This window comes from Equus quagga, unplaced genomic scaffold, assembly GCF_021613505.1.
Source record: "Equus quagga isolate Etosha38 unplaced genomic scaffold, UCLA_HA_Equagga_1.0 268.2_RagTag, whole genome shotgun sequence".
In the NCBI taxonomy this organism is placed as follows: Eukaryota; Metazoa; Chordata; class Mammalia; order Perissodactyla; family Equidae; genus Equus; species Equus quagga.
In genome coordinates this window covers 215,804-238,489 of record NW_025799870.1, presented here as the reverse complement: position 1 = coordinate 238,489, position 22,686 = coordinate 215,804, and the positions used below count along the sequence as shown (strand labels likewise).

The 22,686-nt window shown below is 56.9% G+C and overlaps 1 protein-coding gene across 1 annotated transcript; it reads left to right on the top strand.

The window, feature by feature from the left end:
• The first annotated feature begins 2,280 nt into the window (after positions 1–2,280).
• Positions 2,281–9,708, top strand: LOC124233883 (nucleoredoxin-like protein 2). Its single transcript, XM_046651147.1, has 3 exons — positions 2,281–2,328; positions 2,566–2,885; positions 9,540–9,708. The coding sequence occupies exons 2-3, from the start codon at positions 2,584–2,586 to the stop codon at positions 9,706–9,708; spliced, it is 471 nt and encodes a 156-aa protein (XP_046507103.1). The 5' UTR covers positions 2,281–2,328; positions 2,566–2,583.
• The last annotated feature ends 12,978 nt before the right edge of the window (positions 9,709–22,686 follow it).

Here is a 22,686-nt window from a genome sequence, read left to right as displayed (position 1 = left end):
TTGGGTTCTGTGGCTCAGTGATGTGAGAGGTTGAGGCAGAGATCTCAGAAATTCTCTTGGCCTTTTCCTCAGTCTCAAGATGGTTGCAGAAGCGCCAGGCGTCACATCCTCACTTAGCATTCAAAGTCAGGAAGAGGGGCAGCACCAGGCAGGGGTTTTTCTTATTCCTTTTGTATCAGGGAGACAAAGATCATTCCAGAAAGAGTCAGAAAGGAAACCTGGAGGTGCGAGGCAGGGAGAATGGGGTTAGCAGCACGAAGCCACAGAACCTGAACAAGGAAAGCACTTCTGGGCTTCATCATTTCTCATTTTTAATAAAACCAAAGTCTACATTTCTGATTTCACCATTTCTTTGTTCAAAGAGAGGAGCTACACAACATATTATTCCGTTCCTACAATACTTTGTGGGCCTTTTTTGAGGACTAACAAAACATAAAATGGGTAACTCACCTAACATGACACCCTGCACATAGCACTGAATAAACACTGTCATCGTGACACAGACCAGGCGTCCAGGGCCCTCCACAAACTGGCACAGTCCCGCCTGCTCTGGGATCTGCATCCACGCTCCTGAGAAACGTCCACTGCAGCTGGACCGAGATGCCATCCCCTCTCCCCAGCCCAAGGAGCCCTCCCCCGTCCCCCCTCCTTGGCCACTCTCCTGTGAGGTCTCGCAGCTCTGCTCCGTGAAGGAACTGTCCTCAGCCTTGAGTTAGGGGCTGAATTGTGTGCCCCCAGCAAAGATGTGCTGGCATCCTGACCCCAAAACCTCTGAAGGTGACCTTATTTGGAAATGGGGTCATTGCTGATGTAGTTAGCTAATGCGACTGGAAGGGCCCCGGGAAGCCCCTTGAAGACTGGCTGAGCACGCTGGTGAGTCGTGGAGCTAGTGAACAAGCTGATCTGTGCCAGTGTGCACGGCCGTGCATGCGCTCGAGGGCTCTTGAGGGCCAGGTCTCCTCCTTACACACACGTACTCCCTCCGAGCCCCGCAGGAGCAGGGTCTCTGGGTGGGAGGGGTGCCTGCCCGCTGCTCTCCCCAGGATCTCCCCCTAGAGGGCTGCCCGGTCCCCTGGGTGGGCTGCTCTCCCAGGAATGGGCGCCCCCTCCCCCCCGGAGTATTAAGGAATGTTCTCTCCTTGGCTTGCTGTTGTGATAAAAGAAAAAAGGCCAAAGGGATCAAAGTACAGTCTTGATGGTATTTAGAGTTTACCTACATTCCATTCGTCTTGTTTCCGAGATTTAACAAAAGCCAGGGACCTCCCCATGGAAGATTTATACTGCTCACAGCCCCTCTCAGCTTTGTTCTCAGGTCCTCCTATAAATTCCCCTAGTCTTCCTGGAGTCAGCGAGGCGCGGTCGGCAGCGCGCTTGGGCGCAGAGGGTGCGGTGCGGCCAGCCCGGCTCAGCCTGGCTCAGCCCGGCGCCGGGGCTGGCAGCGCGCATCCGCGCGTCCGCGTCTGTCCCGGCGAAGCTGAGAGCCAGAGGGCGGCCGGGAAGGCTGCCTGTCCCCCGCCCGCGACCCCGCCGTCGCCGCCCACCCCACGGCGCTTCCCTCCCTTCTCTCCAGGGCGCCAACGCTGTGCTTTCCTCGTTTACCTCGAGTTTTCTGGTCCCAGTGGAACGTAAGACCCGCGAGGCAGGGAGCGGCCGGGACTCGGCGCGAGGGGAGTACGGGCAGCTCCCAGGGCCGGCGGGACCCCGTCCTCATTTACATGCCGGATATTTTGTTCATCATGAACTTTTGGGCATTAATTTTGAATTTTTAAAATATGGCATTAGAATACTATTTATCCTGATCCTTGAGTGTTTTGGCTCTCCCCTGAATTTTGCGCCCCAAGCGAGTGCCTTCCCCTCCCGGGTAGGGAGCTGGAACTATTTTTCTCGCTGCCGTATTCCCAGGGCCTCCGGCAGTGCCTAGCTCATTAACACCCTGGTTCTCCAGAAAAAAGTCTTTAAGAACCGCCTCCGGTTTCTTCCAGGAGTCCGGAACCCTCCCAGCCAGGGCGCAGGGGGTCAGAGCAAACCCCGGAAAGAATGCGGCCCAGGGCTCCCTACCAGCCGTCCCTGTCCCCTCCGGGCCCAACCGCCCTGACCCTCCCGGGGCCGCAGGACACCTGTGGCAGGCGGGGCGGGGCCGGGCGGAGCGCGGGGCGGTGGAGAGCGCGGGCGGGGGCCCTGGCGAGGCGCGGTGGGCGGGGCGCAGAGAGCGCGGGGCGTGGGGAGGGCGCGACCGGGAGAGCCCGGGGGAAGGGGCCGGGCTGGCTCCGCTCCCCGGCGGCGGTTGCTGCGCTGTCGTCGCCGCCGCATCTGAGGTCGCCTGAGCCTGTGAGTGTCTCCCCCGCAGTGCGGACGCCCCTGCCCCAGCCGCAGGCTGACGCCCGCGCGCTCTGCGGTGCTAGGGGAGACCGGACACCGCCGCCCGCCTGCAGGTGACCATCCACCTGCGCTCGCCACCGCCCCCGTGTCCCTGCGCCCGCGCTCACCCCCTCCTTCCCTGCAGGTAACTGTCCTCCACAGGTGTCCCTGCGCGCCCGCGCTCACCTCTGCCCCCTCTCCCCGCAGGTGTCCTCGCGCCCGGCCATGGTGGACGTGCTGGGCGGGCGGCGCCTGGTGACCCGCGACGGCGCGTGGGTGGAGGCCGAGGCGGCGTTGCAGAACAAGGTGGTGGCGCTGTACTTCGCCGCGGGCCGGTGCGCGCCCAGCCGCGACTTCACGCCGCTGCTCTGCGACTTCTACGCGGAGCTGGTGGGCGCGGCGCGGCCGCCTGCGCCCTTCGAGGTGGTCTTCGTGTCGGCCGACGGCAGCGCGCGGGAGATGTGGGCCTTCATGCGCGAGCTGCACGGCGCCTGGCTGGCGCTGCCCTTCCACGACCCCTACCGGCAGTGAGTGGGCCGGGCTGGGGCTGCGGCGCGTCCCCGAGTCCCCGCGCCTCCCCCGCGGTCTCCAGCTCCTTGGTGCCCCCACCCCGCCGTTCCGGCCTCTCTCGGGTACATCAGTCTCTGCCTCAGCTTCCCAGGGAGGCTCTGGCAGAGGGCACGGGGATCCGCATCCCCAGGGGGGCCTGGCGAGCCTGGATCCGGGTCCACCTTGTCTCTGCCGTCGTGCGTCTGGGGCCCCGGGAATCTGCATTCCTAAAGAGCGCCGGTGATGCTGATGCTGCGATCTGCAGACGCTACTCTGGGAAACGCAGCCTGGTGCCCCCACCCACGCACAGGGAAGACCGGGCGGGTGTGCAGAGTGGAGAGGGAGACGCGGGAGGCCGCCCGGTCAGCACTGGAGGCCCCCGGCCGGTGACACAGCAGCAGTGCAGGGCTGGGGCGATGTGGGGGGCTGGGTGCCATGTGCTGGGCCGGCGATGCGCGGGGCTGGGGTCATGTACGGGGCGGTGGGCGATGTGCCGGGCTGGGGTCCTGTGCGGGGCTGGGCGAGATGCGGAGCTGGGGCGATGCGGGGGGCCGGGGTTGATGTGGGGGGCCGGGGGCCATGTGCGGGGCCGGGGCAGGATCTCCAGGCCGAGGAGCCCGTGCTGGCCGCGTCGCAGTCTCATTCTCCTCGCGGTGACCGGAGTCTCTGGACTGTGAAGGCGCCTGCTGCTCCTGTAGGAAGAACCAGGTTCCTGGACTCATGGACGGCGTGTGTCGGGCGACCAAAACCCTTGCTCTCTAAAGAGATCTCGCCCGCCCTTGCTTTAGAAAAGATGTGAGGTGGGGGACCCTCAGCTCTGTTGGATTTCGGAGTTTGAGGAAGAACTAGAAAGTGACCCTAGCGCTGCATTGGCTGTGGCCAGGGGCCCGGGGAGGGGGGGAGGGAGGACGCGGAGGGGGAGGTAGGATATGGGGGCTGAGAGGAGAGGAGGGGGCAGGAGGGAAGATGTGCAGGTGGGAGGGGGAGAGCATCAGGGGGAAGAGAGAGAAGGGGGGGGGAGAGGACCGGGAAAGTCTTATTGGTGATAAATCTGAAGACTCTGATTTACTTGGCAAAAGGATTCTTTCTAGCCTCTTGTCTCCTGGTGGTTGTAACATGCATTTTGATTTGCTTAGCACTCACATTATACACAGCTTTTGAAAGAATGCACTTAGCTCCGAAAGTGGCAGAGTGGCCATGTTGGTAATTAGGTGAGAGCTCAGGCCCTGGGCAGAGCCGCCCCTGGGATTCAGTGGTGGGGTGACCGCAGCCTTGTGTCTAATTGCTGAGAGTCACAGGCATCACACCCATGTGGGGACTGCGCTGATACGTGGACTGGAGCCACGTCCAAGGTTGTGTCCACCACTTGGTGTCTGTTGCCCCATTTCACAGATGTGCCACTGAGGCGCAGAGGACAGGGCTCCTGGCTCAGAATCCATCTTTCTGTTCTGGCTGCTCCCTCTGGGGACCGTGGCACAGCCTCGTCGGGGAGGGCCTTGCGGGGTGCCCTCTGCTCCCGGATTATCTGCTCAAAGCCCCTGAGTCCGCCGCAGCCGCTGAGCTGCTCAGGGGCCCGGGCGGCCTGGTCTGGAAGGAATCCAGCACGGTTTTCTCCTGGGAGAGTTAGCTCCTGTCCCTACGCCTGTCCGTACTGAACCTCGTTAGCCCTGTCATTGCTATTTGTGAGTTAGGAAAGGGGATTCTGTGGGACCACTTGGAGCTATGGCCTAATTCTGCTTCTCCCAGCCCGGATTTCTGGAACCAGATCTTGAAGCAGAACGGAACCGGCCTCCACCAAGGAAAGCTGAAGAGGGTAGGATGCATCTGCCGCCTTCTGGGCGATTCGGGATGCATGCAGGACACAGCACTCTGCCTGGGCCGGGGAGGGCGGGCCAGGACAGGAGCCCCGTGGGCCCCCTGGGGCTGTCGTGGTGAGGGGCCCCAGCTGTCTCCCCTCAGTGGCCAGAACGCGTCCTCCGCCATCCTCTGGGCCACGCTAATCCCCCCAAGGCTCTCGAGGAGGAGCAATGGCTGCAGAGCCCCCACGGGGTTGCCCCGGGCGTGGCTGGAGGCAGAACCGACCCGCAGCCCATGCACCTGTGGGAAGAACATGCCTAGAGCCGCCCATGTCCTCAGCGTCCCACAGACGTGGCTTTCCAGTGCGGCCACACGGAACCCGGCGACAGTCCCCCCTCCAGACAAAGAAGAAGTGATTCCTGCCATCCCCACAACTCGAGGCCATTGCACTGGGGGCCGACCTTCTCGGCCTGAATGAGAGGCAGCATGGAAGAGGGGCCGTCCTGCCTGACTACCTTCCCCTGTTATGGGCCCAGAACCAAGCAACAGCTCCTGGCTTTGCCAGTGGGACCCTGGGTGTGTGCGTGCATGAGAAACCCGTGGGGTGGTGATGTTACGTGTGACTTCAAAACACCAGCACCCACTTGGGCTCTGGAACCTGGGCAGACCCCAAGGAGACCTGGAGTGGACCTTGCCCCATTCCTGCCTGCTCTGGCCCCACCACTGCCCCCAGCCATGGCCAGGCAGATGGAGCACCTTGATTTCCAGGCCAGCAGAGTTGGGTTGGATGGAAGAGACAACTCGCCTTGGCCTCGTTTCTTGGGTCAGAGCGGCTCCATCAGAGCCATGGACTCAGTGGGTGGAGTCGGTGCCTCCACCAGGCCTCTGACTGCCCTCTCCAGCCTGTGGTCCAGCTCCTCCTGGGCCTGCTGACTCAGCACGCCCCCTAGCCACGGAATCTGCTGAGTCTGCGGCTCTCCAGTCTTCTCTCTTTCTACTCATTGCTGCTCTGCTCCCTTCCTGGAGGTCCTGGACCGTTAGAATATTCAAATGGGTCCCCTGGCCTTGGTGTTCCCATCTAATGTACTCTCCTTCTTGCACCAGCCTTGTCTTGGGTCCCGGTGAGCCTACCCCGGCTCTCCAGGGGCTCCTGGTTCCTGTTGCCCACAGGGCTCCATCCATGTCTTCTCCTGCCCTCAAGCATTTGACTCCACTCATCTCCCACCCCAGCCCTTTCCACCTGTGTTCTGGCCCAAGTGGACTACTGACCACTGAGTTCCAGAATACTCCACACACTTTCCCACCTCCAAAGGTCGTATACATGCTGCATCTCCTCAACTCTGGAGCCCCCACTTCTCTGCCTGGCAGCCCCTCCTTCTCTGTTCCCCTAGGAACTCTGGGAGCATGTCTGGCCGGGAGGGCCTGTGCCCTGCAAGCCCAACGTACCCCTGTGTTAGGAGTGTGTGTTTGGGGGTCTCTTCAGCCCCTAAGCTGAATTGTCCAGTGCTTGGTGCCCGCAGGGCACTTGTTTGATGGTCGGTTGGAGCAAGTAGAGAGATTTGCTCGGTAACAGTCTGCCCAGAGCCGAGGTGGAAAGAGACTGGAGCCAGAAGTTGCCGTGGCAACCCAGAAGCGACTGTGCCAGGGACGAGAACGAGAACGCTGCATTAGGTGAAGGGAGGGAGCGAACACTGCAACAACCCCCAGCACCGGGGACAGGGAGGAGCTGGGCCCTCCGGTTTCCCTGAAATGGTTAAGATGCTCAGTTATCACGACTTCCTTCTGCCCAGCAACGAGGCGCTCTCCTTTCCAAGGCACGGTCTGCTCCCTCTGGACCCAGTGCCCAGAGGGATGGAGATGACTACAGGGGAGGGGGGTGGTTCTGTGCCTCTCCCATGTGGCTCCAAGGTTATGGCTGTCCCCAGGCAGAGGCTGCCATGGTGGCGATTTGCGGGCCCACAGCAGGTGACTCTTTGAAGCTGGAGCAACCCAGTGTCTATCCCACACTTCCTTGCTCCTCAGAGCCCACCTTGCCTCTCATCTCCCTAAGTGTGTCAGAGCTTGATTTAATGTTGCAAGCGATTAAAACCACAGCAACCAAAGCTTAAACAATAAAGGTTATTGATCAGCTTAACTGAAACACTCAGAGGTCAGGAGCTGGTCTCGAGGGAGGCAGGAAGCCCCTGAGGACACAGTTTCATGGCTTTGCCTTCTGCCATGTCTGCTTCATGCTCAGGCTGCAGCCAGTGGCCACTGGCAAATCCAGTCTCTCCTCATGGTGGCAGAGCAGCTGCTGTGTCTCAGGCTGCACATCCTCACACCTTCTTCTTTCCCGGAACACAGGCAAGCGCTCCATGGTTCTGAGTCTGCTAGTTTTCCATTCCTGTGCTGGTTAGTGTAGCCAAGGGCCAGGGATTATGCTGACTGGGCACTTGGCCCAGCTGGAATTGGGGGTGGGTCTGCTCCACCAAGAAGAATAGCCAGCGATTACTCAGTACTTATTATGCACCAAGCCCTTAGCTAAGCTGTACATGTATTAGTCATTTCATCCTCACAACAGGTCTGGGAGGTGGGGCCCTGGACCAGCAGCAGCCACAGGGCCTGGGACCTATCAGGTTGTAGATGCTAAGTCAGGACCCGGGGGCTGGGGAAAGTGTGTGAGGGCCTCCAGGAGACCCCTCACCACTGTCCAAGCCCTCCAGGGCCTCCTCCTCCTGGGGGGTAAAGCCCCAGTGGACCACCCCTCCCTTTCTGACACACCCCCTACCCCCCCAACCCCCCGCCCCCAGCCACAGTGAGGGCTCTGTGGTAGCCCAAGGCCACGCTGCCAGACAGGGGCTTCAGGCCCGGGCGGCGCAGGCTGTGTGGGTAGCCGTCAGGGTGGCTTCTCTTGTCTGCATGTCTTGTTTCATGCCTCTGGGGGAAGCTGGTTTCTTAGCTGTTTCAGGGGCTGTGCAGGATTCTTGCAACACCAGGCGGGACGTCTCCTGACTTGTCTTTTCCCGCCCTGCCTGGTTCCTAGACTTGCGTGGCCTCTTGGTGACAGTTTGTCCCCTTGGTCTGCAGTCGGCGTGGATTTGGGTCTCACTGCGGGACTGTCAGTCCTACAAATGCAGTGTCAGCAGAGCCGTCACGCTTGTGTCCTTTTCACTGTGGACGAGCATTTTCATATACGAGTTGATCTTTTTGTTCCTGCCCACGTGAGTAGGTGGTGGACACCGCGTGGACTGGCTTCCGGGAGCCGCTGGAGTGGTGGCCGTGTGCAGTGTTTCCTTAGGGGACGGGCCGTCCCTGTGGTTGTCGCAGGTTCCAGGAGTGATGGTGGCCGTCTGTCTGTCCCTGGGTGCGGGTCACGTCGGCGGTGGCCAGCATGTGGGCCGCCCTGCCCCTGAGCTGCCCGCTCTTCCCTCGTCGTCGCTCCGTCTCCCTGGAGCTCTGCTGTGTCCCTCTTTCCCAGGAATAGGTTTGGTTTTGTGGCTCACCCTGTGTTGCTTCATTTCCTGTCTCCGTGATTTCTGTCCTCAATCTTTTGCCTTCTTTCCGCTTGCCTCGTGTTTGCCGCATCACTGTTTCTCAGCTTCCTGGATTAGAGGCAGAGCTGGTCCACGGGGAGGCCTTTCAGGTTCCGATACGCGTGTTTGGACCACGACTTCCTGACGTGCCTCCCCGTAGCCACAGCCGGGTGCGTGGTGTGTGCCACGTTCCTCTGCTTTAATGATTTTGTCATCTGCACCGTTACTTCACACCTAACATACGGCTCTTCAGTTTTTAAATTCATTCCAAAAGATTACTTCTTACTGGTTTCCAGCGCCATTGCCTTATGGTCGGATTGAGTGGCCTGTGTCCGAGCGGTGGTTTGAGATTTAGTAGGACCCCTTTGTGACCGAGCATGCGGCCGGTGCTGTCCCTGTCTCACGGACGGGCCAACACGAGGCGGATTCTCTTCGTGGTGTAGGGGCCGCGTGGCTCTCCTGAGCCAGGATTTGTCTTTGACGTGGGGCTGGGAGACCGTGATGGCGACGTCTCAGGAGACTTGGTAACAGGAGGGTCTGGAGAGCGTTTTCCTTCCACTCAGGTTCATGATCCAGAGGCTGACAGTGAGGACAGCAGGTCACTGTTGCCCGAGGCCCTGGCGGGCTGGCTGCGGGCTCTCTTCAGCCATGCTGTGGCGGGGACTGCACCCGAGAAGGTGGCGCTCCTCTCCCTAAGGGGACATGAGCCGTTTTGTGAAAGGCCACTCACGGGGTCACAAGTGACGGGGAAAGCAGCCACGAAACGTTTCATCCATAGCGTCAGTCAGCGTGTCCTTGAATCTGTGGTGCACAAAGTCTATAAGGCTTTGAGTTTATCTAGAAAGCACGGAATTTCAACTTCTACCATTATACGCACCCGCTATTTTTCAACATCTTGAAACATAGGAGGGGTAAATTTATTGGGTTGTCTGTGGGTTTAGAATTGCACCATACGATATGATAGCCACCAGCCACCTGTGGCTACTTAGATTTAAATTAAAATTAACTGAAACAAAGACTCAGTTCCTCAGGCCCACCAGCCACGGTTCAAGCGCTCGGGGGTCACATGTGGCTGTGGCTGTGGCATCAGGCAGACGGGTGCAGAACAGTCCGTCCCTGCACACACTCTCTGGGGCGGCTCTGGCTTAGGACCGATGGCTGCGAGGAGAAAGGAGGCGCGGAGGGGCCCCCAGGGAGGAGTGTGCCAAGGGCTGAGGTGCAGGCTTTGCAGGCGCAGCTGGCACCGGGGGCCCTGGTCCCCTCCGATGAGTGGCAGCCCGCCTGTCCAGTGCTGACCCTTGGCCCGCCCTCTTCTCTCTGCAGCGAGCTGAGGACCAGGTACCACATCACGGTCACTCCCAGGCTTGTGGTCCTGAAACCGAGCGGTGAGATCATCACTGACAAAGGGCGCAAGCAGATCCGGGAGCAGGGGCTGGCCTGCTTCCAGAACTGGGTGGAGGCAGCTGACGTCTTTCAGAATTTCTCCGGCTGAACTGGGGGATCTCCAGGGACCTGGAAAGGTGTGCGTCGCATTGGCAGCCACAGCGGGATCTCAAGAGAAGAGGAGCGTGCCCAGGTTACCTCTCTGTTGGTGCTGGTTCAGTTTATTTCCGAGCAGAAGCCCTCAGCTCTGGCAGAAAGAAAATGCTGCCCAGGCAGCGGGGCCCTCCCCGTGGCCTTGTTGGTGGTCATTTTTGTTATTCTTGGCGTAGCTTTCTCCCCATGGACTTAAGTATGGTCACATTGAGCTGTTGAAAATCTATGCAAAGCATGTATTTATACAGGCTCTTCAGGTAAAATAGTATAGTATTGATACATTTTTTGGAGATCTATTTATTTTAATGAGATGCTTTTATTACTGAAGCTTGCAGAATCTATATCTTTTAATAAACAGGCCTGTTTCCCTCTGGAGCCTGCTGAGGTCCTTCTTGCTTGTTGAAAACCAGACACCCTTATAAGGAAGTTAAGCGCTCGAGACGTACTGTCCTCAAACACCTTGTTCTCTTTTTCGAAGGGGCTAGTTTTTAATTGTGAGTCTTCTTGGGATTTTTTTCTTCTCTTTGTTTTCTTTTCTCACACTTCTTTTTTTTTTTTCTGCTGAGGAAGATTCCGTTTGAGCTAACATCTGTTGCCGATCTTCCTCTATTTTGTATGTGGGGCACTGGCACAGCCTGGCCACGGACGAGTGGTGTAGGTCTGTGCCTGGGAACTGAACCTAGGCTGCCAAAGCAGAGTGTGCCAGACTTAACCACTAGGTCATGGGCCAGCCCTCACACTTATTTATTTATTTATGTTTGTTGAAGAAGATTGGTCCTGAGCTAACATCTGTTGCCAATCCTCCTCTTTTTGCTGAGGAAGATTGGCCCTGAGCTAACATCTGTGCCCATCTTCCTCTGTTTTGTATGTGGGATGCTGCCACAGCATGGCTGATGAGCAGTGTGTATGTCTGCACCTGGGATCCAAACCCGCAAACCCCTGGCTGCCCAAGTGGAGTGCATGAACTTAACCACTAGGCCATGGGGTCAGCCCGCCTCACGTTTATTTTTAATAGCATCATAATATCTTGGAAAGAAATGAAAATTTCAAGGCTATATATTCGTGTCTTCAATGTCAAACCTCCACATTTCCTAAAAGAAGCTGATCCATCCGGGTAAACAGAAGCCCACACATAATCTTTGCTAATAGCAAGAGGACTGTTTGCGCTTGCAGGTGCCAGCCTCAGGCCTCTTCCCTCGCTGGCCGGCCTGCCCCCCACGGCCAGTCTCCTCACTCCTTTCCGTCTTCATTCTGATCTGGACGATTGGCATCATGGAATACTGGACACCCACTCCAGCCCAGTTCCCATCTGCTGACTGGCCCGGCTCGCTGGGTCCGGCAGCTGGGAATCTGGAGCAACACTGTCGCTTGTAGGACCCAGGAATCCATGCATTCCGGTCTGCAGAGCCGTGCGGGCAGCATGCAAGGCCCCCGGGTTGCTGTGGGAAACCTGGGATGTGACAGCTGAGTCCTCCAGGGTGAGACCACGTTGTCGGCTTAATTAGAGCGGGACCGGGGCCTCTGCGGCTCAGTCACTCTGTCCGCTGCCGGCTCCTCTAGGAGTCGAGTTCTCTCCACGGGAGACTGAGACCCAGCATCATCGGAGGCCACGGTTGACTAAAGACGTGTTTGATGGAGCTGAACCGGTCATTATCTGCCCCAGAAATAAAGCATGTAGGAAGGCAGTTTTCTTCCCCAAACCAGAGAGGGCATATTCATTTAATTATGGTATTTTCTTCCAGCTTTATTGAGGTACAACTGACACATAACCTTGTGTGAGTTTAAGGTGTGCAGCTCGATGATCTGACAGACTTACAGATCGTGCACCCATCAGCACCGTAGCTTAGCTCCCGCCTCCATCCCATCACATCATTACCGTTTCTTTTTTTGTGGTGAAAACATTTAAGATCTAATTATGGTATTTTAAATCACACATTGTTGGCAGAGGATGGGCATCTCTTGCAGGTGGAATGTCCACAAACTGTGTGTGTGTGTGTGTGTGTGACCCACAACCACAGACTTCTTAAAAAGTGGAGCTGTGTCCCTCCTGGTACACATGCCACATGGCAGCCCCAGACCGTGCTGACCCCATGGGCTGGGGCGCCCCACTGCAGGCTGGGAGCTGTGTGGGATCATGTGGCACTGCTACACCCCACCTGAAACCCACCTGACCCCACTGCCCTGGGGCACAGTCCCTCCTCCAAAACACAAGGCCCACGGGCAGTAGTTAAAAAGGAGCTCCCCCTGGCACCTGCATCTGTGAGAAATGACTGGGGAGGTCCGTGCCGCACGCCAGGGCTCCGCAGCCAGATCACCTGCCCTCCAGGGTCTCCCTCCGGCATCTGCCGTCCACTCCCCCAGGCAGCCCGCTCGGCTTTGTCCCTGTCCCCGCCCCTCGCTCTCGATTCCTCATCACAGAGCTGCTGTGGCTCCTTGTCCTGATGCTGCATCTCCTCCCGGGGACCTGGGCTGGCCACAGGCTTCCTTGTGGCTGAGGAGGCGGCAGTTCACCCGGTAAAGAGGACATTCTTTATCTGCTCCGGGGCGACAGTGGGAAGGCTGGCTTGGGACCTTGCAGACCACGTCTCCTTCCTCTGTCACATAGGAGATCTTTCGTTACTCCAGGCAAATAGGATCCCCGGGGTGAAGGCCTGTGGTTTGGGGTCAGCATTCTCAGTGATTGGGTGTAAATCATTTCTCTTCCCCATTTTCTTACTTTCCTATTTTCTTTCTGAAGCAGGAAGGTCATTATCTTTATCTTCCTTTCCTTACACACGTGTCTTGATGATTTTATTAGTTATGAATAACCATGTTTGGTTTAGGGGAGAAGTGCATCATATTAATGCAAGGTTTTGGATATTCATTCATTCATTCATTAGTCCAGTGTCTGGTGCCTTTCGAGCATCTGGGCTGGCAGACGTTAAACATGACAGCATCACGGTCTGTGAGGGGGCTGGGGAGGGAGCACGGGGACCTCAGGCAGGGTCGGGGCTCGGTGGTGAGGGCGGCGGATGGAGCTGGAGGACTTGGAAGGACACCTGCTCATCTGAGGCCTGTCTCAGATCTTAATCACCATCTCAGCAGCCCTTCCCCGGAGCGCGGGTCTGAGGCTGTCCACAGGGGTGGTGTTATTTCTCCATGTTGATAACGACCGTCTGCTGGGAGTTGGACCACAGAATGTCTCTGCGTTGAGGGAAGACACTTAGGAGTGTCTCTGTGCTGCAGAGCCCCGGCTCTGATGGAGGGCGAGTCCGCCCAGTGTCCGGGCCCGGCCCCGCCAGCACACTTTGCTTTGCGATCTTTTCCTGGAACAGCTTCACGAGCCTCCTGCGCGTGGCTGGCCTGCCTCACGTGGGGCTCGTGAGTGGCTTTCCTGGAAGGATCAATATAACCGACTGGCTGAAAGAAAGCGCCAGGTTGACAGGACAAAAGGGGATGGGGTGGGGATTTTCGTGGTCCATGGAGCAGGTTTTGTGGGAAAGAGGTTTGTGAGGCTTCCAGATCACAGGAGGAGAGAGGCAGCATTTTTAGCTGCTGCCAACATCTTTGCTGACTTGTCTGGAAGTGTCCCTGACAAGGCCCCTCTTTAGTCCCTGGTCTCCCGACTTCGGAAGAGAACCAGGAAACCGCAGACTCGGGTGGCTCCCTTCCGGGTAGGCATCAGAGCCACCTCCGGAGTTCCTGTGGGGACGTTCAGGCCCTGGAGGCCACGTGTCAGGATCTCCGGGCGCTTATGCCCTGAGGATGGTGCTAGGGTGACATTGATTAAACAGACACACACACGTAAACGAAGCACCTTTGCTGTCAGAGTTCATCCTGATTTGCAGAATCAACGGCCTTGAAACGTTCTTCCTCCTTCCCCACCATCGGGGCAGTGGCACCTGCCAGGATCCCGGGGGAGCGTCGGCCTTGTCCCCAAACAGCCCCCGACCGGCCACGGTCACGGATGCGCCCCCAACCCTCACCCTACCCAGGGGCCATGGCGAAAACCAGAAAACAAACTCAGCAGGGTCCCCTTGCCCTAAAGAACCCGAGTCAGGAGGAGAGCGTCATTTACGGGAGGGGCAGTTCATCCTCCTGCTTCGTGATCCCTCCCGGCCAGGACACCCTTCAGTGGCTTGTCCATCCTCGCCTCATCTGCAGACGCCGTCTGAGGACTTGGTCAGTGTGAAGACGCTTGTGCCTCCTCCTCCTGCCAGGGCCCCCCGGACTTCGGTCCACAGGGGAGGAGACAGGCCCCTCTGGCCCCAGGTGGCAGGTCACTGAGTGCTCACAGGGCCCACATCCCCACCTTCAGCCTCTTGGCACCTGCACCAGTCGGCTGAGACTGTGTGAGAAAGCAGCACACAGGGGGCAGGTTAGACGACACAAATCTATTCTCTCCCAGCCCTGGAGGCTGGACGTCTGAGCTGAGGGTGCGGGCAGGGCTGGTTCCCCGTGAGGCCTCCCTTCTTGGTGTGTAGATGCCGTCTTCTCCCTGTGTCCTTACACGTCGTCCCTCTGTGCGTGTCTCTCTCCTGATCTCCTTTTCTTATGCCGACCCCAGTCCTGTTGGATTGGGGCCCCTATGTGTGACCTTATTTAACCCAATGCCCTCTGTAAAGGCCGTGTCTCCAAACACAGTCACATGCTGAGGTCCTGTGGCCAGGGCTTCAACATAGGGATTTCAGGGACGGGAGACCCGACTCAGCCCACAGCGCCCGACACTCACTCCCCAAAGGGCCCCATGCTGGGCAGACAGACGCCTGCTCACACATAACACACCCTGAGTTCCAGCAAACCCAGACACCCAGAAACGGCCCAGGAATGAGGAGGGGCCCAGCCAGCCTTTCAGAGGCCTCTTTCCCTTCCAGGCCACCCGCTCTCCTGCCCTGCCCGCTTGAGGGGGCCTCTGGGGTACGGGACAGGGAGCACAGGGCCTCTGCTCCGGGCTGGACTGGCAGACATCGCAGCCTGCAGGCAACATGGCGAGTGCGTGGACGCCACCAGGACCAATAGCCACTCCCCGGAGGTGGGAGGCTAACTTTAGGCTAACCCGAGATGCTGGGCTCTGAGGAGACCCCAGAGAGGCGGCCGTCCGGGGGGTCCTCCCCTGAGACAGGGAGCTTCACCACCTCCCAGGCTCAGTCCTCTGGGACCAGCCGTCTCCACTGCTTGCCCCTCCAACAACAACGACAGCAATAGTAGTAACTGCAGAGGGCTCGCTGGTACCCAAGCCCGTTCACTGGGTGTCCCATCCCTCTTGGTGTGTGGCAGGCTGGGCGGGCAGCGCTGGCAGCAGTTCCTGGCCAACCCGAAGCAGCGGTCCACACTCTGCAAGGGGGGAGGCTCCCAGATGGCTCGCTGCCTCCTTGGCTTGCTGACCAGCCACTTCCATGCCCCAGGCTGAGCAAAGCCATTGGGTAGCAGGATGGACCAGCCCTTGAGAAGGTGAGGGTTTGACTCAGATGGGACTCTGGGTGCAGTGTTTCAGGCTCAGGGGTCTCCAACACCTTCTCAGATTAACTCAGCGAAGCTGGGTGGCCCTCCCGGGGTGGCACAGCCCTTACCTTCCTGCAGGTCCTTAGAGGGAGGTGGGGACACCTGCCTTAGGGCCATCGTCCCCAGAAGAAGGCCGGGGCTGGCAGAAAGCCTGTGCAGAGAGGGAGCCTGCAGCTCGCTCAGCAGTCACTGCAGGGCTCCCTGTTTTAGTCACCAGGACTCTGACTGCAGAGCTGCACACAGCAGTTTAAAGCATTTCCAGGGGAATTCTGGCCTCAACGAGGATGTTTTTAAAAGGCCGCTCACCTTCTGCATGACAGCCCCCCTGGACCAGCCACACGCCTCCGTCTGCCAGCTCTGACGTGCTGCCCGGCGGCCTGTCTTCACCATGGAGATGAACCCTGGGTGCCATCCACACTCCACCTGCCACTGGCTCCTGCCGCCTGAGGGGTTGACTGCTGTGGCATTGGCTGGAAAGGCCCTGAGGCTGTGGACGTGGGGCCCTGGGTCATGCAGAGCACTGGGGGCGGGAGCAGGGCTGTGGGCTGAGAGCACGATTTCCTTTCCAGGTTACAAAGTCTCAGGCTGGCTCCAGACTCAACCCCAAAGTATAGGTGATAAACAGCACTTTTATGACTCTGGTTTACATAAAAAGTGAATATTTCTGTGACGGGACTGATGGGCAAGACCCCTGCCTCTCATCAGACGGTCACTGTCGTCCCCTGGCCAGGCTCCTGGCATCCACTCCTGACCTCCTAGGATGTGTGGTCTACACAGCAAGTGGAACGATCCTTTGGATGTTGAAATCTGATCGTGTTGTTTCCCTGCCTTTCAAGGCCTTGAACTAACGTCCAAGCGCTCCCTGTGACTGCCTGCAGCTCTCCGTTTCTCTGCACTCGCTCGCTCCACCCTCCTGTCCCTTTCCCTGGAGGGTCCCTCTCCATCTCTCTGCAGCACTCACCCTTCAAACGACTCTTTTCTGCCCAAACGGCTCCCCAGAGACCTCTTCCCTGACCTGCTACACAAATGGCACCCAGCTCCTTATTGTGCTTGACTTTCATCAAAGCCTTTCTCTGAGGTCATCAATCCATCTTGTCTAGCTGTCTTTCTTTCTTTCTTCCTTTTTCTTTTGCTGAGGAAGACTGCCCCTGAGCTAACATCCATGCCCATCTTCCTCTACTTTCTATGTGGGACGCCTGCCACAGCACGGCTTGACAAGAGGAGCCATGTCCGCACCCGGGATCCGAACCGGCGAACCCCGGGCCGCCGAAGCCGAGCGTGCACAATTAACCACTGTGTCACCAGGCCGGCCCCTCTAGCTGTCTTTCTGTCTATTGTCTGTCTAGCTATTAACTAACTAGCTAGCTATCATCTCTCTCTCTCTCTCTCTCTCTCTCTCTATTATCTGTCTATCATCTAGCTATCTATCATCTATTGTATCTATCATTCTTGCTATAGATCATCTAATCTATCCATCTATCTGTCTATCTATCATCTTTCTCCCCAGCCAGAATGTAAGCTCCTTGAGAGCAGAAATTCCGTTCGTCTGGTTTGTGGGACTGCTACGTAGTGGATACTCCCTATCTATTTGTTGATGTACTGATTTGTTGTTAGTGTCTACTGAGCACGCTCACGTGTGGGCACACTCTGTCTGTCCAGTCCTGCGTCGATGGACTTCACGCTAGTCTTTCATTAGCTAGTAACGCTAGCTAGTTTAACTTCACTGCTAACAGCCCTGCCGCGGGTGTCCTCGTACATGTGGCCTCCAGCACTTCTGTTGGAATGTAATGAACTTGTCATGAATTGGTAAAGAATAAAAAGGTAACCCATGTTCATGTTTCTGACTGGCTCTTGCCCCGTCACGATTTAGGAAATAGCCCGTCTTTTGCCCGTGGTGTTAGTAAAGGGTTGGACTGTGACTAAAAACACAGGCTCCTCTTGTCCAGGTGACGGTCCAGGGGCGGCCCCAAGGCTGGGCGCACGGCTCGCTCCACCTGGCACTCTCCTCCCTCAGGCAGGGCGTGCGGCCCGCGAGGGGCCATGCTCGGAGCTCCAGGTGGCCTGGCTCCTGGGACCCTGAGCACCTGTGTCTCCTGATGTTGCCTCGCCTGGCCCAGCCCTGCCCCAGGTGTCGTCCTTTCCTGTGAGACCCCAGATCACCGCCACGCGTGTGCCAGGCCAGGGGAACCTGGAGAAATGACTTGTTGGTAAGTCAGAGATGACCCAGGGCCTGGAGATGCACACCAGGCACGTGTGGGTATTTGGGCACCTGAAATACGGCTAGTGCGACTCAGCAACTGAGTTTTTAGTGATGCTTAATTTTAATTAATTTACGTTTACATTTAAGTGACTGCATGTGGGTCGTGGCTACTGCATGGGACCACACAGGAGAATTCACACGCGGGATTCTGCCTCCGTCTCCCTGGCCCAGACTCAAGTCACGTGCTGCGCCTGAGTGTGAGAGCGCCCAGCTGTTGTCTCCACTGGGACAGCGGGCGCCAGATCTGCAAGCAGCCAGGAGGCTGCGGCTGGAAAGGGACGCCTGGCCCGGGGGTGGTCAGCAGTGGGGCCACGGCTGCGTGTTTCTGCCCACATTTCTATCTATTTGTGTCTCCTCCTGGTCTCTCCAGGTGGCACACTTGTCGGTTTGTCACATCGTACTGTTCTAATTTCTGCATCGTTATAATGTGTCTTAACTTCTGGTAGAGCTGCTTCTTCCCTTGTTTGCATTCCTAGTTTTCAGAATGTTTAAACTCATATTTTCAGAGTTTTCTTGGGTTTTCTCATATATTTACTTTTTTCCACGACGAGCTAAGCATCAGTGTCTCGTTCAGAAGGGAAACCTGTTGCTTTCACGTGGCTCCACATTTTATTTAGAACAGGGTTGGCGAGAAGCAACTCCTCCGTGTCAGAGCTTCTGTCCCGCCCTGGGGCCTGGTGGCCTTTACTCAAGTCCACGTCGGCCTCTGGGGCGGTTTTAGTTTCTCCGCACAGCCCTGTGTGGTCTTGCTCCTTTGCACATGTGCTTGTTGCTGTCACCTTTGTAAAGAGAACGCTCTTCCTTATTTGTTCCCCCTCAAGCTGGTTTTTATTTATATGTAGAAAGGAGGCTCCCTCAGCGCGTGGATTGTCACCAGCCACCTTACGTGTTACAGCGGCTCCTCCACGACGTTGCATTTCCTGGGCACGCATGGCACCAGCTTCCCGCAGTGATGGCTGTGTGTGCTTCTCTTCACTGTTGTCCTCTCTGTGTTCTTCTCTCACCGTAAAGCAACGTTTAGTAATAGCAGGGAATAAGGAGAATGTTTCTGGTGTTTAACTATCAAGCTTGATACTTATTTTTGGTTTAAGATATGCTTTTTATCTTAAGAAAATATCCACTTACTAACTGTTCTTAAAATTTAATCAGGAATCGATCTGAATTTTTAAAAATGCCATTTTAGCTCCTCTGCAAATAATTATGTGGTTTTTCTTCTTTGACTTATTAATGTGGTGAATTATGTGAATAGATGTCCTAATTTGAAGTATTCTTGCATTCCTTAGGGATAAATCCTGCTTGGCCATGGTTCATTATTATTTCAATCAGCTTTAGAATTAAATTTGCTAATATTTTACTGAGGCTGTTTGCCACGAGTTTCATCTACAAGATTGCTCGTTTTGTGCTATTTTTTTCAGTCAGTCCTTTTGTGCACAGGTCTCACCGTGCACAGTGATGTGCCCCCGCGGGATGTTGATTTCTGCAGGGGCCAGGCCCTGGTGCCTGCTGGGACATCGTCCTCTCACCAGCCTCGTGTGCACTGGGTGGCTTTTCACTGGTTGGAACTCTTGGTTTTACGCTTTTCAAAGCTGTGTGTTTTTCTTTTGGCGAACAGAGAGCGGGACGCGCTGCTGGGGGTTGGATGCTCCGTCTAGACGGAAGCTCTGCGGCGCCTTCGTTCATGGCCTGCCTCTCCTCTGCTCCTCCTTCTGTGAGATGGAGACGTCATCGCCTCCTCATGAGGCTGCGGGATTAAATGTATTACTCATATGCAGACTTCTAAGAACGGCGCCCGGCACACAGTAAACACTATTATGAGTGTTTGCTATTGTTAGGGTTAATGCTGTTATTCGTTAGCGCCAGAGAGTGCCAGGTTTAACTGGAGGAAGCCGTTCCTGGCTCGATGCCTCCCAACGTCAGAGCTGGAGCTGGAGCTTCGCGGGAAGGAGGCCCCGCTGGAGACAGGAGCTCGGAGAGCTGGCCTGGGGGTGGGAAAGTCTCAGGGGCCGCTGTGCTGGCCTGCAGGCTCGGAACCATGCTCGCTGTTTTTTTTTTTTTTTTTTTTGAGGAAGATTAGCCCTGAGCTAACTACTGCCAATTCTCCTCTTTTTGCTGAGGAAGACTGGCCCTGAGCTAACATCTGTGCCCATCTTCCTCTACTTTATACGTGGGTCGCCTACCACAGCATGGCTTTTGCCAAGTGGTGCCATGTCCTCACCCGGGATCCGAACTGGTGAACTCTGGGCCACTGAGAAGCGGAACCGTGTGCACTTAACTGCTGTGCCACCAGGCCGGCCTGGAGCCGTGCTCTCTTGCTGGCTGAAGCCCTCTCTCTTGTCCGCCGCCAGGGGCTGTCATCTGCCTCGCTAGCCTGGGTGCAAGTGCAGGTGAGCGGCCCTGCTGCTCGATGCAGCGGTTGCCATGGCAGAGCTGCTGTTTCCAAGCAAGGGTAGGATTAACCCGGCAGCTAACTCCTGGGTCAGTGGATTTAGTCCCGTCCTGTGTACTCATCAAGGGCTTTGCTCTGTCAGATGGAGTCTCGGAGCCTCGAGCACGAAGGGATGTCCCAACCAATAAACTGCTGCCCCTCCAAGAGTCGAGGTGCAGGCCACAGACGTCCCCCAGAATCGCCCCTGCACAGCCACACGAGGGAAGGTCACATCTGTCCAGAGGGAAGCCTCCTCCCCATCAGAGGACACTCGGCAGGAGTTGAAGCGGGTGGTGAGAACTTGGTCACGGAGCACCTGGCTTGGAATCCTGGCCACGTGGCCCGTGTTCGACTCTGCCTTACAGACTCATGTGGTCACCCGGTGGATGGATAAGGTGAGTAGATGTCTGGAGTCTGGGGGACGTGATGTGTGTGCCCAACGAGGGAGGGTCCTCCCATCTGAGTGGCCTGCAGAGACGGTTCCTGAGAAAGGAGTGGGTGGGACGTTCACAGAGGGGCCTGAGGGACAGAGACAGGACAGGGAGCAGACACCACCCTATTCGCTCCTGGAGCCAATGATGATAGGAATGTGGAGGCAAGAAATGAGCCAAGGAGTCAGTGGAATCTCACCACGAGTGAAGTGGGTGTCAGGCCAGATGAGTGCGGCCAACGTCAGGCCGGGGTTCAGGTGGAGGGCGGGGCGTGGGGCTGAGGCCCGAGGATCCTGAGTGGATCCGCGAGGAAAGGCAAACTAGTAAGAAAAGAGCAGAAGACACAGTCCTTGGCTATTGTTGTATATAATAGTTCAAATGAAAGTAAGAGATGGGCCAAGCTCCTCTGTGGCCAGTGGGAACCACAGCCTCCCGTCTCATGGCCCCACTAAAGGATGTGTTGGGGATCCCGATTCTGGCCCGACCAAAATGGCAGCCTCTGGTCTCAGAGCCATTTCCAAAGGAAAACGGTGTGTCAGAGCAGCAGAGGACCACGAAGCCTGAACTGAGGGCCCAAGTAATGGGGACAGACGGAGGGCAGCGTCCTGGGACTTGTGCCAGCCGAGTGGGAATCCTAACTAGTTACTAAGAAATGGGGCAATAATTGAGCATCAGAACAAAGGTCCTTGTGCAGCACTCCCAGAAGCTGAGGGGACCAAGGGCGTCCCTTCTGCCCCTTGACATCTGAGGCCTACAGCCCCTCTGCTGGTGTCACTCTAGCTTGGGGGAATTTGGAAAGGTTTGAGCCAAAGTTGGCAACAGGACTTGCCCTGCATTCGCCGGGGTTATGGTCCCACAATCAAATCAAGAGAAAGATTGACAGGGGGGCCAGTGTCCCTTGGCTGGTCCCTGCTGGGGACACAAAGCTGTGCGTATGTGAGTATGAAATGTCAGAGGTGGGGGCCGGACCGTGGCCAAGTGGTTAAGTCCATGTGCTCTTCTTGGGCGGCCCAGGGTTTCGCCAAGCTCTGATCCTGGGCACGGACATAGCACCACTCATCATCAGGCCATGCTGGGGTGGCGTCCCACATAGCAGAACCAGAAGGACCTACAACTAGAAATATACAACCGTGTACTGGGGGGCTTTGGGGAAAAAGAAAATAAAAGAGGAAGGTTGGCCACGGCTGTTAGCTCAGGGCCCATCTCTTAAAAAAAAAAATAAATGTCAGGAGTGGAGAGTTTCTGGGACTCTGAGACATGGAGCCCTGTGACCTGTGGAACCAAACCTACTGGTGGGGTCCCAGCAGAGGCCACCATCACACGGAGAGGCCACAGGAACGCACGGGTCCTAAGGCGGAAGTCTGGATGCAAACTGGAATGTTTCACCAGGCTTTCTGTGAAGAAGTTGCGTCTCCCTCTCTGACTGTTTTCTGGGATGTTGTCTGTCTGGGGACACTGCCCCTGCCTGTTATTGTAAAACCAAAGCCTGAGGGTGAAGCCCTGAAGGGTGGGCCGCAGGGGCCGCTGGGGGAAGGTGGAAGTTTGGACAAACCCGGCGTGTCTGCACGGGCTGCGTGTGGAGTGGCTGGGTCGCTTTGGCTCGGTTGTGTGGTGGCCGGATATTTCCTCTCCCGAGCTTCGTGAAGCGGAAGGCAGCGGCATCTGTCCTTCAGGCCACATTGATTGGACATGTCGATGGGAACCGGGAAGACTGCCGGAGCCCTCGGAGCTGGAGCGCTGGTGTGGACGAATTCTGCACAGCCACAGCCTGTGTGGGGCGGAGCTGGGGGCTTACGACAGAAGCCTGAGCGCCACCCAGCGACATCCCGTGGGACTTGGACTGAAGGCTTCCATGGGAGGGGCGACGACCAGCTTGCTATCTGACGTTAACTGAAACGACCCTTATGACCGGAGGACGACATAAGATCATCCTGAAATCTGACACAGCCGCGACATCTTGGGTCATTCAGAGAAACGCTCCGGTAGAGGTCAGTGCCCAGGAGAGCTCCACACTAGAGCGGAAAGGGTGTGTAGAGGATGGCGCCCCGGTGGGCGGGTGGGGGATGCAGAGAGATACTTGGCACCTTCAGAAGCAGGTCGGGAAGCTCCCAGACTCGGAAAGTGGGGTGGTGGCTGCCAGGGCTGGGGAAGGAGAAACGGGGAGTTGTTGCTTCACGGGTGTGAAAAGGTTCTGGAGAGCTGTTTCATGACATGAATACGTGAGTATACTTACTACTGAAATGTTCACTTAGTGGTGAAGATGGTAAATTTTGTGTTTGGAGTATTTTACCACAATTAAAAGAGCAAAAGATCTGTATAGACATTTCTCCAAGGAAG

What these genes read in the sequence shown, in the direction of transcription:
- LOC124233883 (XM_046651147.1), top strand. Translation starts at nt 2,584, where the DNA reads ATGGTGGACGTGCTGGGCGGGCGGCGCCTGGTGACCCGCGACGGCGCG. An exon ending in TTCCACGACCCCTACCGGCA is followed by an intron (nt 2,886 to 9,539) that starts GTGAGTGGGCCG and finishes TTCTCTCTGCAG; the next exon opens with CGAGCTGAGGACCAGGTACC.